General features: G+C 38.8%; 1 protein-coding gene across 5 annotated transcripts in view; it reads right to left on the bottom strand.

The window, feature by feature from the left end:
* MAGI3 (membrane associated guanylate kinase, WW and PDZ domain containing 3) overlaps window positions 1-14,039 on the bottom strand; it is a 286,956-nt gene extending 272,917 nt beyond the window's left edge. For all 5 annotated transcript variants that reach the window (XM_003267996.4, XM_030824809.1, XM_003267997.4 and 2 more), the window contains exon 1: window positions 13,155-14,039. In XM_003267996.4, coding sequence (XP_003268044.1) covers window positions 13,155-13,470 — 316 coding nt within the window. In that variant the 5' untranslated portion in view covers window positions 13,471-14,039. The remainder of the gene's footprint in view (window positions 1-13,154) is intronic.
* Between the last annotated feature and the right edge of the window lie 696 nt (window positions 14,040-14,735).

Here is a 14,735-nt window from a genome sequence, read left to right on the forward strand (position 1 = left end):
AGATATAGTAGATATAAAGAAATTCAAAAGCATAAATAATTGTAGAATGTGGGCAAATAATTAGGAAATAATTTGTTTTGAGTATTTATTATCTTTGTTTTTATTAAATTATTATGCAACTTAATTCTTAAAAATGGCTGTTTGACAACTCACAAAATTCTTGAAAATTTAACAATTGGTCTTGCAAAAGAATACAGCCAACTCACTTCAAAACCTCTTAGCTGAAGCTCCCACCCTTAATTGGAAATTCTTTCCTTTTTGTCTTAGTTCAAAAGATAATAAGCCCCACTCATCTTTTCAAGCTACAGAAATCACAGGTTGCTGACCAGCCAATAAATTGGTTGCTTTGGGCGAGGTGCTCTCCCTGCCTGTGGCTTGCAGGGGAGGTTCACATCAAATGATATCAAACACAGATGTCTCAGCAGCAGTTATAGGAGGTAGGAGAGATACAAGCTAACCTAGGACAAAAAGTTACTACAGATGTTAAAATCCCTTGGCCCTATGATCATTCCAACTACAGGCCATTATGCAAAGAGAAGCTCACAGAAATGACAGTGAGTCATCAAGAATGGGCTAAACTGTAATTAAAATACTATGTTTAAGAAGATGAGTGCCTGGGAAAGGATCAGGTATCACTCAGCGACTTCCTCCTTGTAGTATGCCTTCCTGAAACGCAGAAGTTGGAAAACTAAAAACTGTATTTTCCAGACTCCTTTATAGCTAGTATTGTGGATGCAAATCTGATTCCACCATTAACATGCAGGACACAAGATATGGAAGGCAGAAGTAAAGCAGAGCCCCATTGGCCTGTAGCTTTCAGTGGCTTTCAGCTTGTACACAAGGTCATGAACATGTCAGTATCCAGTCTCCAGCTTTGAACTAAAACAAAAAAGAATTTTCAATTAAGGAGTAGAAGCGTCAGCTAGGAGGTTTTAAAGTGATGCAATGGAGTTGGCTGTACTCTCTTGCAAGGCCAATTATTAAATTTTTATGAATTTCACAAATCAGTTGTCAAACACAGCCACTATTAAGAATTTAGTTGCATAAAATTACAATTAAATTATATTAAAAACAGAATTAATCATTTTCTAATTATTTTATAGACAATGGCAGAGGCAGCAGGGACCAGATTCATCATAACAGCATCTAGTCACCAGTTCACCGGCATCAAGGAGAAGCTGTCACAGCAATGGCCAGATCCTACATTCCAGACTTCCAGCAGTTACAATGTTAACAGCAGTGGCTGTCGTGATCACCTGGATCACAGCTATAGTAGCATTTTCTTGCCACTGTTTCAGTAGCAACCTCCTGATTGCCACTTTCCTGACTGTAGCAGAGGTGGCAGCTCCCACTGTGGACTGTTTCAAGGTGTCCTGGAAATCATTCTCAGAGGCTCAGCCTAGAGCCCAGCCCTCCAGCCCTTTCAAAAGATTCCCTAAGCAACTAATTCCCTGCATTATATCCCTTTCTGTTTCCTGCACTGAACCCTGACTGATATTGCAAAGGAGTATGTGGTAAATGGATTGCAGAAAGATTTTTTCATGTCCACACTCATGCTGTTCTTCTACAGACCTAAAGAGCCCAAGCGAGACTCCATCATTCCCATTAGTCTACCTAACAAACATAGTTTCCCCAGAACTGCCACCTCAATCCTCTTTCTTCAGTTTTGCCTCACAGGGAGTACCTTGTCCTCTGCTGTGGCCAGCTTTACGTGGCCTGAGACATCTTCCTGTCCCTCACCCAGCAGGAGTACAATCCCTCTTCTCAGTTATGCCGTCACTGCAGCCGAACAAGCTTGAGGACAGTGAGCCAAAGGTATACTTGACAGTTCATCTCCCACAACCCTGAGTGTCCTCTTGCCCTAAAATTTATCTTCCCCCAATGCATCCCCTAGTCACTCAAGGAAAAAAAATAAAAGCACAGCTGACTCTAAATCAGACTTGTAGCATCAGCCCCACAGAGAGAGCAAGAAACAGTGTTAGCAGTCTACCATATAGCAGGAACTATTCAGAAACATTTTACTGAAAGCACTGTGAAGAATCTCCGATAGGAAAAATGATTCTTCAAAGCTAAAGCTAAAGCAACTAACCAAAATAAATACTTAACTATTCAGCTATTATACCAGCTAACAATTTTGACTGTGTAAATCTTAATCATAAGTTACAGCATTATAAAGGCTTAAAATGCCCTGAAAATCCATGGCATATAATGATTAAAATTCTTTCCTGTGCTGCAAGTTTGGGGTACCACTGCCTCTAACCACATTCATGCATACTGATGGCCTAACAAACTGAGTCTAGCACATTATACTTAGTTCCAAAAGAATGCAGATTTCATAAAGAAACAGAGTATGTTTAACAGGTCCTTTTTTTTGCCAATTTTCTACACAAATTCTTATGCCAGAAACTAGAACAATGAAAGGAACCAAACGATCTGAGTTCTAGTCTCTGCTCTACCATGTTTATGCTATGACTTCTGCCATTGCTAAGCCTCAAATTGTTTATCCATACACTAAGATTGGATTGCTGTGTTTCCTTCCACTCAAGTGACTGACTTTAGCCCAGAGAGAAAACATAACAGCGCAAACGCTTAAAGAATAAGAGGTTCCAACAATCCATAACCTGCTTTACCTGCCTCTTCAAAGGATCCATCTTAGGTGTGCAATACTCGAAGCCTAGAAGGAGAACGGTCTACTTAAATGCAATGAGTTATTCTTTTATCTAGCTTAGCTAAATTTTATTTAAGCAAAGTGTACTTTTGTGAGAAGGGTCTGCATACTTATAAAAGATCCCTAATTCTAAAATACATTCCTTTCTACATTCACCAGAACATTTTCTAGGCTCTGTCTCAGGTAAGTGTGCTAACACCTTCCTGGTGAGTGAATTACAGAGGAAGTAGAAAGGAAACACAAGAACAAAATATTATTTCTAATATACAATTTTCCCAAGCATATTTATCCTAAAATATGTATCTAATATATTTATCTGGGCTTTTACATATTATAGAGAATATTTTCAGCAATAAAAATATTCTGCTGAAAATATTCTCTTACAAATGTAGCAAGAATACTAACTTTCTGCTTGATTAGCAATTCTTGGAAATAACTACTTTATCATGCAGCTTAGCTGTACAGATTAAACTGCACTGCCACAAACTCTGTTTTGAAACAGAATCAAGCAGTAAAGCCTTTATTGTAAGTACTTGCCCAGTGTTTTACTGCATTTAACACCCACGCAAACAATTCAGAATTGTGGTTTTTCCTTTTACTAGAGAAAGGAAGACAGGTTTTTTGGATATAATGAACTAATATTCTATCCAGAAAGTAAAGAAAGACTCAATGCTGTTTCAGTTCATAATTCTTCCTGTGAGTCTGTGTGAACTTTCAAGTGTTAATCTCTCTCTTAAACTCAATTTTTTCATGTGTAAAGGGAGATGATAATATCTGACTCATAGAGAATAAAAATACATAAAGTTCTTTATAAGAAAACATGAATGCTAATATATACATCCTTATAAACCAAATGAGACAGGTATAAAATGCCCTGACACAGAAGTTATTACTCTAAATGACAGCTAATACATTGTAATCAGTCCCCAATATTCCTATTAGAGTAAGGTTGTCTGAACTTAGGGTTGTCACCCAAAGGAGGCTGAAGTGTCATTTCAGTCATCAGCATTACACTGTGAGATTGCTCTAGTTAGCAAATCTAATTCTATTCAAAGGAAATTAAAATTTTCATTAGCATGTGCATTCTAACTTAAACACTGAAATTAGTGAATAGAATTCTTAGCTAAAATTAATAATATTTTGACAAAGTATTCTGCTGAAAGCTACCAAGTTGGATTAAGATACAATTCTGTGAACAGAGGTAATAAAGACTATATCATTTTACTAGATTTCATGGCTTAATTAATCAATATATGGAATTAATATTGGAGAACTCTAATTATTACAGGCTTTTGAAGTAGAAGCAGTAATTTTCCAAATACGGTCTAAAGTCATCCGAAGGGTGCCCAAACCAATCTAACAATACAAAGTACTTGCTATGATGATTCTTGTTGGCAAATCACACCGAGTTCTATGAATGTTCATTTTTATGTACAATAAGTACATTCACCAATAATCTACCAACATTTAGTATTCACTAAAGATCCAACTACCAGATGACACTTGGCAAAACTACAAAACTCCTACTGTGTATGGCATATATAAACTCAAAGTTATTACTAAAATTATTATTTTTATGGCACCAAAGCTGAAGACACTGATATAGTAATAGAATATAAAAATAGTATGAAATGTTATTTGGAGCACCCACCCCTCTCTTTCAACTGTCTACCCCTGCTCTGAGTACCTCTGTTCTCCCAGTGGAGGCTGTAAAAAACTTTAAAAAGGGGATCAGATTTTATCCTGCAATATCTGCCAAATAACATTTTTGGTAATTAAACAGGTACCACATAACACCATACTTAAGTAACGTTTCAAAACTCTTATATACCCATTTTATATAAGAGTCAGTGAAGTAGTTCCTTTCACATAATTTCCACGAAATCATGGTTAAAAAGTATTATTAGGGAGCCCTCAGAAATACTACAATAATGATGTCTCAATTTGTGTTTAAAAAGACCATTGTTTTAAAAGCAAAACACCTTGGAAAGTAATTCGTTTAGAATTTCATGTTCAAAATGGTAGAATAAAATTGTTTTAAAAACGTAATTGTTTAACTAGGCTAATAATATTTTTCTCAATGCCAAAGACTGTTAATCTTCCAAAGTATTCCATCTCCCTAAAAATCAACAGCATTGATTTAGAGAATCTTATTCGATTTTTTTCAAAGAAAATTAAATAAAAATTACAAGAAATACTTCTAAATTGTGCACATTAAGGTATCAGTATTTCAATTTTTTAAAGAAATAACTTTTAAATAAAAGCAATTTTTTATTTAAAAAATTAAATATGATAATATTTGAGTAAAAGCAGTGCCTAGAAATCAAATCAGTTTTGGTTTACAGCCAATATCTGTTTTTCTAAAAATGATAGTTTTATGACAACTATGTACTACTGCTGGCCTCAAAGTTAAGAGAGATTGAATGTTTTAAAAGAGATCATTTCCTGTAGTATTGATTCCTCGGCATCCCATCCTTTCAAGAACTCCCCCTCCCTTATGTTTTGGGGTTCTGCTACAGTTATTAATCATATTATGTTATTTATACCCAGCTGCAAGGGTAGACATGTCCCCACGCCTGACCAATCATGGCACTTCATTGTCCTCTCCTCTCTCTACAGTAATCGGTCCAAGAGATGTGCACAGGGCCAAAGTCCCTGCATGAGATTTGTTATTAGACTCCAAAAAGATGAGAAGCTTTAAGGACCCTGTATGACTTGGGGGTTCAGAGCTACCTTCACTGCTATACTGACAGAGTCTATCTGAGAATAAATCCAACCAGGAAGAAAAGAGAACCAAATAATACTTATAATGACCAACACTTGAGAACATGAAGTTAGCTGTTACTGATCTATGCCTGGATTTTAATGTATGTAAGTCAATAAATTTCTTCTTAGCCTACATTAATCTCAATAGCGTTTCTGTCACTTGCTACAGAATTCTTACAAATACAGAAACTGATATGTAAATTAAGATTTTTTCTTTCCTGCTGAGATCTAAGCTATATATCACAAGATACTTGCTGCAAACTAGATAACCATATCCAAAGAGTAATATATCTCTAGAACAACTCCATTAAAGTGAATTTTTAAAAGTTATTTTATTGGAGGAAAAAGCAAAGCCAATTTAGCTTAATTCTATTTAAGTTCAGAAAATGAAGCATTAATAAATACTTGTTTTTTTCCTACCTTGTAGGATATTTTCCTTTCATAAAACTACTTCTGTTAAATGCCATTATGTATAGTAAAATCCCATTTTTCATAGTCATGTGTAATTCCCAATCAGAACAACAATGAGATACAGGCTTGCCTCTCACAAACTCCCCTGAAGCCAGAAAACAATAATTATGTGTTTCAAATTCTGTGCAAAAAAACAGCACAAGCAAAGAGGTTAAAATGCCAGAAAGTTTTAATTAAGTAGATCGGTCACCGTTCACATTGTATACCCAAGACAATAAAAAGGGAAGCCTCCAAATAGAAAAGATCTTAATTATTAATAAATTTGAAACAGAATTTTTTCCAATTACCACTGCATGATATTTTTTAAAACCAAACCCTAAACTCCAAATAAATTACGGCAAAAAAGTTTAACCCTTTATAACCCATACAGAGACTCTAAAACAATATCTCTCAGTATGTGTTAATAAAACAAGTACCTAATCACCTATAAGGACAGCGTGTCCTTTCTCAGGTATTTAGATATGTCATAAGTCAAATTATGGTCCTCAAAATGTAATCTATGTTCCCCCGGCCATGTTGGGATGACCGAAATGGGTGGGGGCTGCAGGTAAGTGGGTTGCTGCTCCTGGGAACCACTGCAATGCAGCTGAGTGGCTGCATCAGGATAAATTGCTAGGGTTCAGGGAAGAATGGAGATATAATGATGCCACCCTTCTCACTGGAAGCCAGTCGGCTGTGACTGTAACAAAAGGGAAGGCGGGATTAAGATGAAAATATATTTTTCAATTCCCTTTTTCCTAGGCTAGCAAATTGTGTTTTCCCATAAAACTGGCTAGACTTCCAAAACAACCCAAATAGGGCTATTAACCATAAGGAACAGAACTAATGGTACATTAAAGGTTAAATAAAAATATTCATAGTATTACATTATGAGTGGAATGAGGCTGAAGGCAGAAATAGCATTAAGCACCTTAGAGCATTATTTCGAGGAGATAACACATTTCAAAAAAACTTACAGGAGACTATTCATAATGGAACTACCTACACATTTAAACAATTAATATGACCTTCCCTCTATTTTCCAATTATTCTATAACGTGGATTTTGTGCCCTTGTACAAAATAATTTCCAATTATTCTATAATGTGGATTTTGTGCCCTTGTACACAAACACACACAAAATTATTGAGATGGACCACACTGTAAATCTTTCTGTATGGAACGTTTTTGCCCTGTGTTTTTTTCCTCCTCCGCTTCTTACCTACTACTGGAAAGACCCTAATTCCACTCAACCAAAACCTGTCATCTTTCAAAACCAAAACAAGTTCAAAATTATTCACAATTCATTCCTCAACCACTCAAGTCAGAAAACAAGGGCAGATGGCGTGGATCCTACCAAGATATTAAAAAGAAAAAAAGGAAAGAAATCATTCTTTCACTTCATGTACACATTCAACTTCCATAAATTCACTATACATACCTAGACGAGGATAATTTCTTAGAATTAAAAGTTTTTTGTAAAACATATCTTTTAATGCAAGCAAATTACTTCATCTGGTATTTGACCAAAAAACTGCAATTGGTTCCAACATGGGTGGAAAAGTGGCATGTAGGACTCATCCTACAAACAGTACAATATAGTATTTTATGCACAATTTAAGGGCTTTTTGAAAAGACAGTTTTGCTTATATTTGATTTCCCCCTTTTTGTAATGACTTGAGAACCCAAATCCTTTCTAAAATGCAGCTCCACAACTTTTTCGAATAGCACACTATGCAGCCAATTAGTCTCATTTTCACCAAAATTCATACTAAGACCTACCTAAAGAGTTTTAAACACTGGCAGAAAAGTGAAAAAGGCAAAACCCTTACTACAGGTATTCCTTACCAATGAGTCATTAAGCTCCTACTAAATTGCCAGCTTCTTGAAGACACACAATTTCTGACTCATGTTTATATCGCCAGTGCTAGCTCCATGCTGGCACTTGGTGGGTGCACCACTAAGTGTTTGCTGAGGGAACGAATGCGTGCCAGTAATAGGACTTCTTATTTTTTCTGTATTAAATAAAATATGCATCTTTTCTTGGAAAACATTCTGAATAATAGTTGCTCTTCAAAAACAAAATATTAGCAAGATATTTTGTTAGCAAAATTAGCTAAAAGAGCAATGAATGGATTTGCCTCTTTCCCTACAAACATGTCTCATAACACCAGCTTCTAAGTTTCTGAAACTCTTACTTTAGACAATAGTTTTAAATTCAGGGCATTCACTCTGTCTACCAAAATGTAGTATTTCAAGAAAATTATTGCTCAAAATTTCAGAAGACAAAAAATAATTTATTAAAGGTGAAACAGTTCTAGTCTTCAATACCAAAACACTTATCTTTTGTCAAATCACACACACACACACAACCCTGACATTCACAGATTTTGAAATTGTTAAATAATATTGAAGTAATCCATAAAAACAAGATTCTCTTTCAACGTACTCCCAAAACACTGAGTCCCCCCAATAATTACAAAGCACTTAGGGGTTACATAGTAAAGACTCTGTATGAAACTATCACTTGAGAAGATTAGGCACTGACTTCATAAGTCAGACACTTGAATGAATTTAGAAGATTTGTTTTGCCGCCAGTTTACATAAATTAGCAGAAAAAAAATCACAAACATTTGTCTCTCATAACAAAAGGTTTTATAAAGTATATCCCAGGATCTCAGAGGAAAAATAATGTATACGTCCCAGGAACACAGAGTTATGTTACATGAAAATCAGTTTTAGCAAAAAACTGAATAAAATTTAAAATCATCTAAAAATCAAATGGCCAAATGTTAAGTATTTGTTTGTACCAGTAAGATAGCAAGAAATTAAAGAATTGTTAAAATGCCTCAACCTAGGAAAATAAAGTTTTACAAACTAAATTATAAAAGCCTGGGGGTGAGGGCAGGATCAATAAAATACCCAAAATGATATACTAGAAAATGATATATGAGAAAAGTTAACAAAAGTATGTGTGTGTGTATATTCATATACATATATGCATATAATATATATACACACATATATACATATACACATACTGAGATATTTGGATATAGTACTCAGAAAATGATGGAGGGAAAATATTTTTTAAGTACAAAGATGTTAATGATATAATAAGAGTCATCAAACATCATGCAAGCAAATCAGCTTGCAATCGCTAAGGTGTAAGCCCATTACTCATATGAATTGAAGGTGTCAATGAACAGAATCCGAAACCTGAACCCCTGAGTTATTAAGAGCTTTAGGGAAAAAAGAAAAGAAGAAAAAACTACCAAAATTTGAAATAGTAGGAAATTTTCAACTTCAAGGTTTATCAAAATGTAATGCTACTTTCCCTAGCAAAGGGGCTTGGCTTGCTTCTTTTTCTATTGTTTCTAAAATAATCTCTAGGTCTCTAGATTTTCTTGTTTTAAAAAAGGTATGAAGAAATGTATTGTAAACCTGGGAGGCTAACAGTCAACTCTAAATTCTCTTACCTTTCCCGTCCTCATATATTACAACCACCTAAACAAAACTCATCAAAAATCCCAAATTACCCACTAAAAAAAAAAAGATTCAAGAGATAAGAAAGGCACAGCATTATTTTTATTTGAGTAACATAAATATTTCTTATTTTAAAGCATCCAGTAATGTTTCTTCACCAACAGGAAGTGTATTTCTAGGAATTAGCCCATTTTAACAAAACTCCCTTACAAATTGGATGTCCCAAAGAGTCGGCAGTGAAGACTTTTACCTACATTTAACATTACCCAGGAACTGTTTCAACTTGGTTTTTATTTAAACAAACTATAACACTGTTTCCTATGATTTCCATCCCTGGATACACTACTTGCTTAGAGTAGTTGAATGTAATGTGTGCATGATATGGCAGTAGACAATGATTTCATGTATTTATTGTACCGATACTTAATCTCTGGAATAAAATACACATAATTTACTGAAACTTACTGAAAGCAAACTGCTGAAATATGAGCTTAAAGGTGTATGAAGAAGCATAAAACTCTGCACAATTAGAGTCTGGGGAATTTTAGAACAAAATTCACTACTTGTATATTAATCAGAATAGAAATGGTTTAAGAATATATACTCTGTAGTAAAATCAAAGAAACTAAACCTAGTCATAGTACTGTATCACGAAACAATTTCACCGGAGGTCCAAAGTTCAACTTTACTACTGGGAAAAGACAAAGTTCAAACTGAAATGACAACTTTTCTCTTTGCAGAAAAATAAACAACAGGGTCATAATTAAGAAACAGGTAACTAATTGAGCCAAGCAATAGGTGAAACCAAAGATTCTTCTATAAGCGGGCAAAGTACTGACTACTAAGTACTACACTAATACTAAACAATAAGAAATTACCTAATTGATTCAGGAAAAGCTTCAGATTAGAAACCGTATTTTAAAGAGTAACTTTCAATTCTCCATTAAAGATTATAACAACAAAAAAAGGGGAAAAAAGTCAAAGCTAAAGACAGTAGCTGCCAGAAAGATGTTAAGTCACCGGGCTGATGGTACTGGCTTTGGGAGGGCGACCCTCAGCACCTAAATGAAAAGAAGGCTAGGAAGAATCGGTGCTACAAAAGCCATGTCCTACAACCCAGCTTATCCTTCTGCCATGGACTTTGTCAGAAGACAATATGAGAACATTTCCGATTAGTATTACATCTTACAGAAATGGTTAAATTTTACTCTTTCACTGTGCTAGTCTCTAAATGTCATGTTATGAATATGGTTTAATAAAAAGCAACTAGTCAAGAGAGTGCTAAGTACACTTTACAATACCTTATTAAATTGAAAAATCAATTTCTGTCACAAAGTTTAGATAAAAGCAAAAAATAAAACAATGTTTATGGAAAGTTTCTTTTTAAATTCCCTTACTCTATTTTCATCCTTTCCAAAATGAATCACAATAAAGAATCTTTGTCTCTTCTGAAAATATTTGTTTTTAATCAAACTCAAAGTTCTACAGATAACCTCTTCAAATTCTTAATTTCTAGTATTTAAAGTCTTGTGTTTAACCTGCAAAAATCTTGCTGTTTTATAACAAATGTTGCTTTTAAGCAAAGCCATTTAAGAAAGCCATTTAATATAATACCTAACATGAGGCTATTAAGAAGCTAAGAATACTATTTTTAAAAGAGATTAAAAATTTTAAATTACAACCTGCTTAGAAACAATATTAATCTCAACACAGACATAATGGTATCTTGAGAAATTACTGACACAAAGTGTCTCTTCAAAAAATAAGTGTAGTATTCAGAACTTTATTACGAATGACTACAAAATGTTCTGTGGCCATTAATATGTTATTCCCTTTATTTTGGCTAAATCTTTAAAATAGAACAGTGTCTGTGGCTGTCAAGAGGGCAAAACTGTATTACTCTAATAATGTCAACTACATACTGGGGCATAGGATGTTTATTCAACACAGTTAATATTACTAATGCTCTAAATCTTGAATTACTGTCAAATATAATACAGAGGTTGAGAAAAATGTATAACAGGTAGATTAGACTAATGTTATGAAATAGCCATCTCTTCAGTCTTCTAAAAAAATCACAATAATTTAGAATACACCAGCTTGCATGTCAATATATCAACTTTAAAATTTCTAAAAATAAGTTATATTCTCATCTGTGCCTTAACTAATCAAAACAAAACACAAAGCAATGATGCAGATGTTCTCATTATTCACTAACTCATGGGATGTGAACTAAGATTTGGCACCTAGACTAGTAAATGCTGTCTATATAGCCTTTTGCATATTACAGACAGTGCCTGACTAGCTGAATTACAGCCCCAAGTCTTTCCTCTGCCTTTCACACATCGCTGTGAAAGTTAGAGTTAAGAAAAAATTTTACAAATTCTCAAAACTATACAGAAAAAGCTGTTTAAAGTCTGCCAAAGTTTTAAAAAATTAACAACAATAAAAAGAAAACCTCACCACATAAATCCATACACTTAAAATGAATACGATGGAATAGGCTATAGGAAGAAAATCTTAATTATGACCTTAGGAGCATGTGAGTCTGTGTGTATACATATCCACAATACACAGACATATGTAAACTGCACCACAAACCATCAAGCCCCATTAAACTCAAGGACTATTAAAGATATATTAATATTTCCAAAGCGAGCTGCTGAGAAATGAGAAGGAGATAACATATGAAATTTTTACCCAGAATTTTCTAGCATTTTGCCATCAAGGGATGGACTGTTACCTAGCTCAGGTAACAATTAAGCAGCCCATTATATTTTGATGCACCGTATACTCAGTAGAGCACATTCAGGAAAAACAGTTTGGTTTCTAATAATGTTACAATCACAATTCTCTCTCCCACAAACATCTAAGACGACAGAACCACATTCTATCTATGCTGAAACAAAACCAACAATGCTGTCTATAACAAATTCGTAAGAACTACTACATACTATCAGATCTCACGGTATGCTGTCTCTGATCAATGCTTTGAAACTGACGAGTATGCCATAAACATAACGTGCTTTGCAGCAAATTTTACTAGCATAAAAGATACCAGGGCAACAGAGGCTCCTTTAACCTACCACTTCAACAAAATTCTGTAAAATCAAAAGCGTTACAGAAGCTTTCACTCCGCTAGGCACCTAGGTCTTCCTTCAAAACCCAGACTCCATTCAACAGCTCCCTGCAAGAACACACCAGTCTGCCACACATCACATATTCTACCCTCATCGGTACTCAGACACCTGAACCACCTGGACTGACAGAGTTAGGCTGTCAGCTCTGAGGTGTCTGCTAGAGTGCAAGAAACACTGAAGCAGCTAAGCCCTTCCAGGTACACTAACCTTGGCACCAAGTGCGTCTATAGTAAAGTCCCTTTTTCCCTGTTAGAAGATGCGTAAGATCGTTCCAAAGAAAATGCTACAATCCTAAGGGCCTTTTTGCACAACAGAGAGCGGAAAAGGCTGGCTTTCTCTAGTCAAAAACTCTTGTCTGCGGGGGGAGATGGAGCTACAAATTTAGGAAACCCAGCTTCTAGTCGCAATTCTGTGACAGCTAGCACAGCTAGCGGAGCAACCGCGCCAAGCCAGAGCTCAGTTTTCCCATCGGCAAAATGGGACTCAACAACGCCACCCCTCCCCCTCGTCAATGAGTCAGGCACACCCTAGAGGTCTAAGATTACCCGGGACAATACGCGGTGGGGAGATGCTGCCGCTCCCAGGACGCCCACCCTGAAGCCCCTCTCCCCAACACCCCGAGACAGATACGCAGGGCCGGCGTACCTGGTTTCACAGTCTTGAGACGGATGGGCTCGCGGAAGTGGCGGATGACAGCCAGGGTGTCCCGGTTGGTGAGCCCGCTGACAGGCGTCCCGTTTACCTCCAGCAGCACATCGCCTGGGCTGGGCGCCTTGCCCGAGACGACGCAGCAGGTGCCCCCGCCGGGCTCCTCGCGGAGCCGCCCCAGGTAGGGGAACTCGCCACGCTCCGCGCCACCGCGGATCTCCGCGCCGAAGTCGCCCGGGGGCCCGGCCCAGGACACGGCGCACTCCTGCACCTTGCTGAGCCAGTGCTTCTTCTTCTTCAGCGTCTTCGACATCCCGAACCCCGCTGCACCATGGGGGAGACCCCGCGCGGGCGGCCGGGGCGCCGCTCCGGCCCCGTCTCAGCCCGGGGGCCCTGGGCGGCCCGCGAAGCCCGGTAAGGGGGGCCTCGCCGCTCCGGCCCCCACCCCGCGACCACAGCCCGCTGGGGGCCCGGCCGCTCCCAGACACGAGACGCCCCTTGGACGCCCCTCCCGGCTGCGCTCCCCGGGGCTGACCGGACTCCGCGAGGGCCACCGCGGGTTAGGCTGAAGAAAGGAAAAGGGAATTGTCCCCAGGCGGTTCCAGAAGGGGCTTCGGGCGGGGTCACTGCCGCCGGCTGGTCCCCGGGCTCAGCGCCCGAGCGGCGGGAAAGGTTGAGGCGGGGGGGCGGTGAGGTGAAGGGGGAAGAGCCGGGAACGGGAAAAATCCGTCGGGGGCGCGCAGAAGCGCGCGTAGATCCGTCGCGGGATCGATCGTGGCCGCTGCGGAGCTGTAGCGCGGAGACCAACGCCTGCCCAAGCTGCCAGGAAACTGCCGCTTTCAAACCAGCCGCAACCTCCTCCTCCTCCTTCTTCCCTTCCCCCTGCCCTCGCCCATCCCTCATCCAGAGCCCCGCCCCCTCCCGCCGCGCGGCGCCCGGCGCGCTGCCGTCACAGGCTGGGCGCTTGGGAACGAGCCCCGGCACCGGACTCTCGCGCCAGGGATTGGCCCCCGGCGGGCAGGAGGCGGACCGCCAACGAGAATGAGGACCACTGGTTGGTCGATGCGACTGGAGGAGGCGGGCACTAGAATGACTGAAGTTTAGAGAGGGTGGAAAAAAGAAGTTTGGAGAGTGAGGGAGGGCGCAGAGGAGGGGCAGGGGAGTGGAACGGGCTGTAGGTCGCAGGGCCGGGAGAGGCCCTCCGCGCGGCAGCTGGAGCCGAGGAAAACTCGAATCCGAGAGGGACCGAGCTCCCCGAAGTGGGGGCGTGGCCGGCGAGTTAGGCGGAGACGCGGGCGGAGCCTCTGAGCCCGTGCGGGGCGCAGAGAGGGGCTGGTGTGCTTAGATTGGAAGACAACGTGCGGAGTCCTGAGCTGGCCGAGGTTCCGGGGCCTTTAGGGTGGCCTGTTACAGCCGATAGCTTGCATTGAGTGGATATTGCTTGTTCATTCGTTCATTCAACAAATGTTACTGAACGCCCATTGAGGCAGGGCTTCGGAGTCCGGTTGATGAAAGATATTATAAAATACAGTCCGGCACTGCTGTGTGACCTAAGACAAATTAGACAACCTCTCTGAG

The sequence above is a fragment of the Nomascus leucogenys genome, chromosome 12 (assembly GCF_006542625.1).
Source record: "Nomascus leucogenys isolate Asia chromosome 12, Asia_NLE_v1, whole genome shotgun sequence".
Lineage (NCBI taxonomy): Eukaryota > Metazoa > Chordata > Mammalia > Primates > Hylobatidae > Nomascus > Nomascus leucogenys.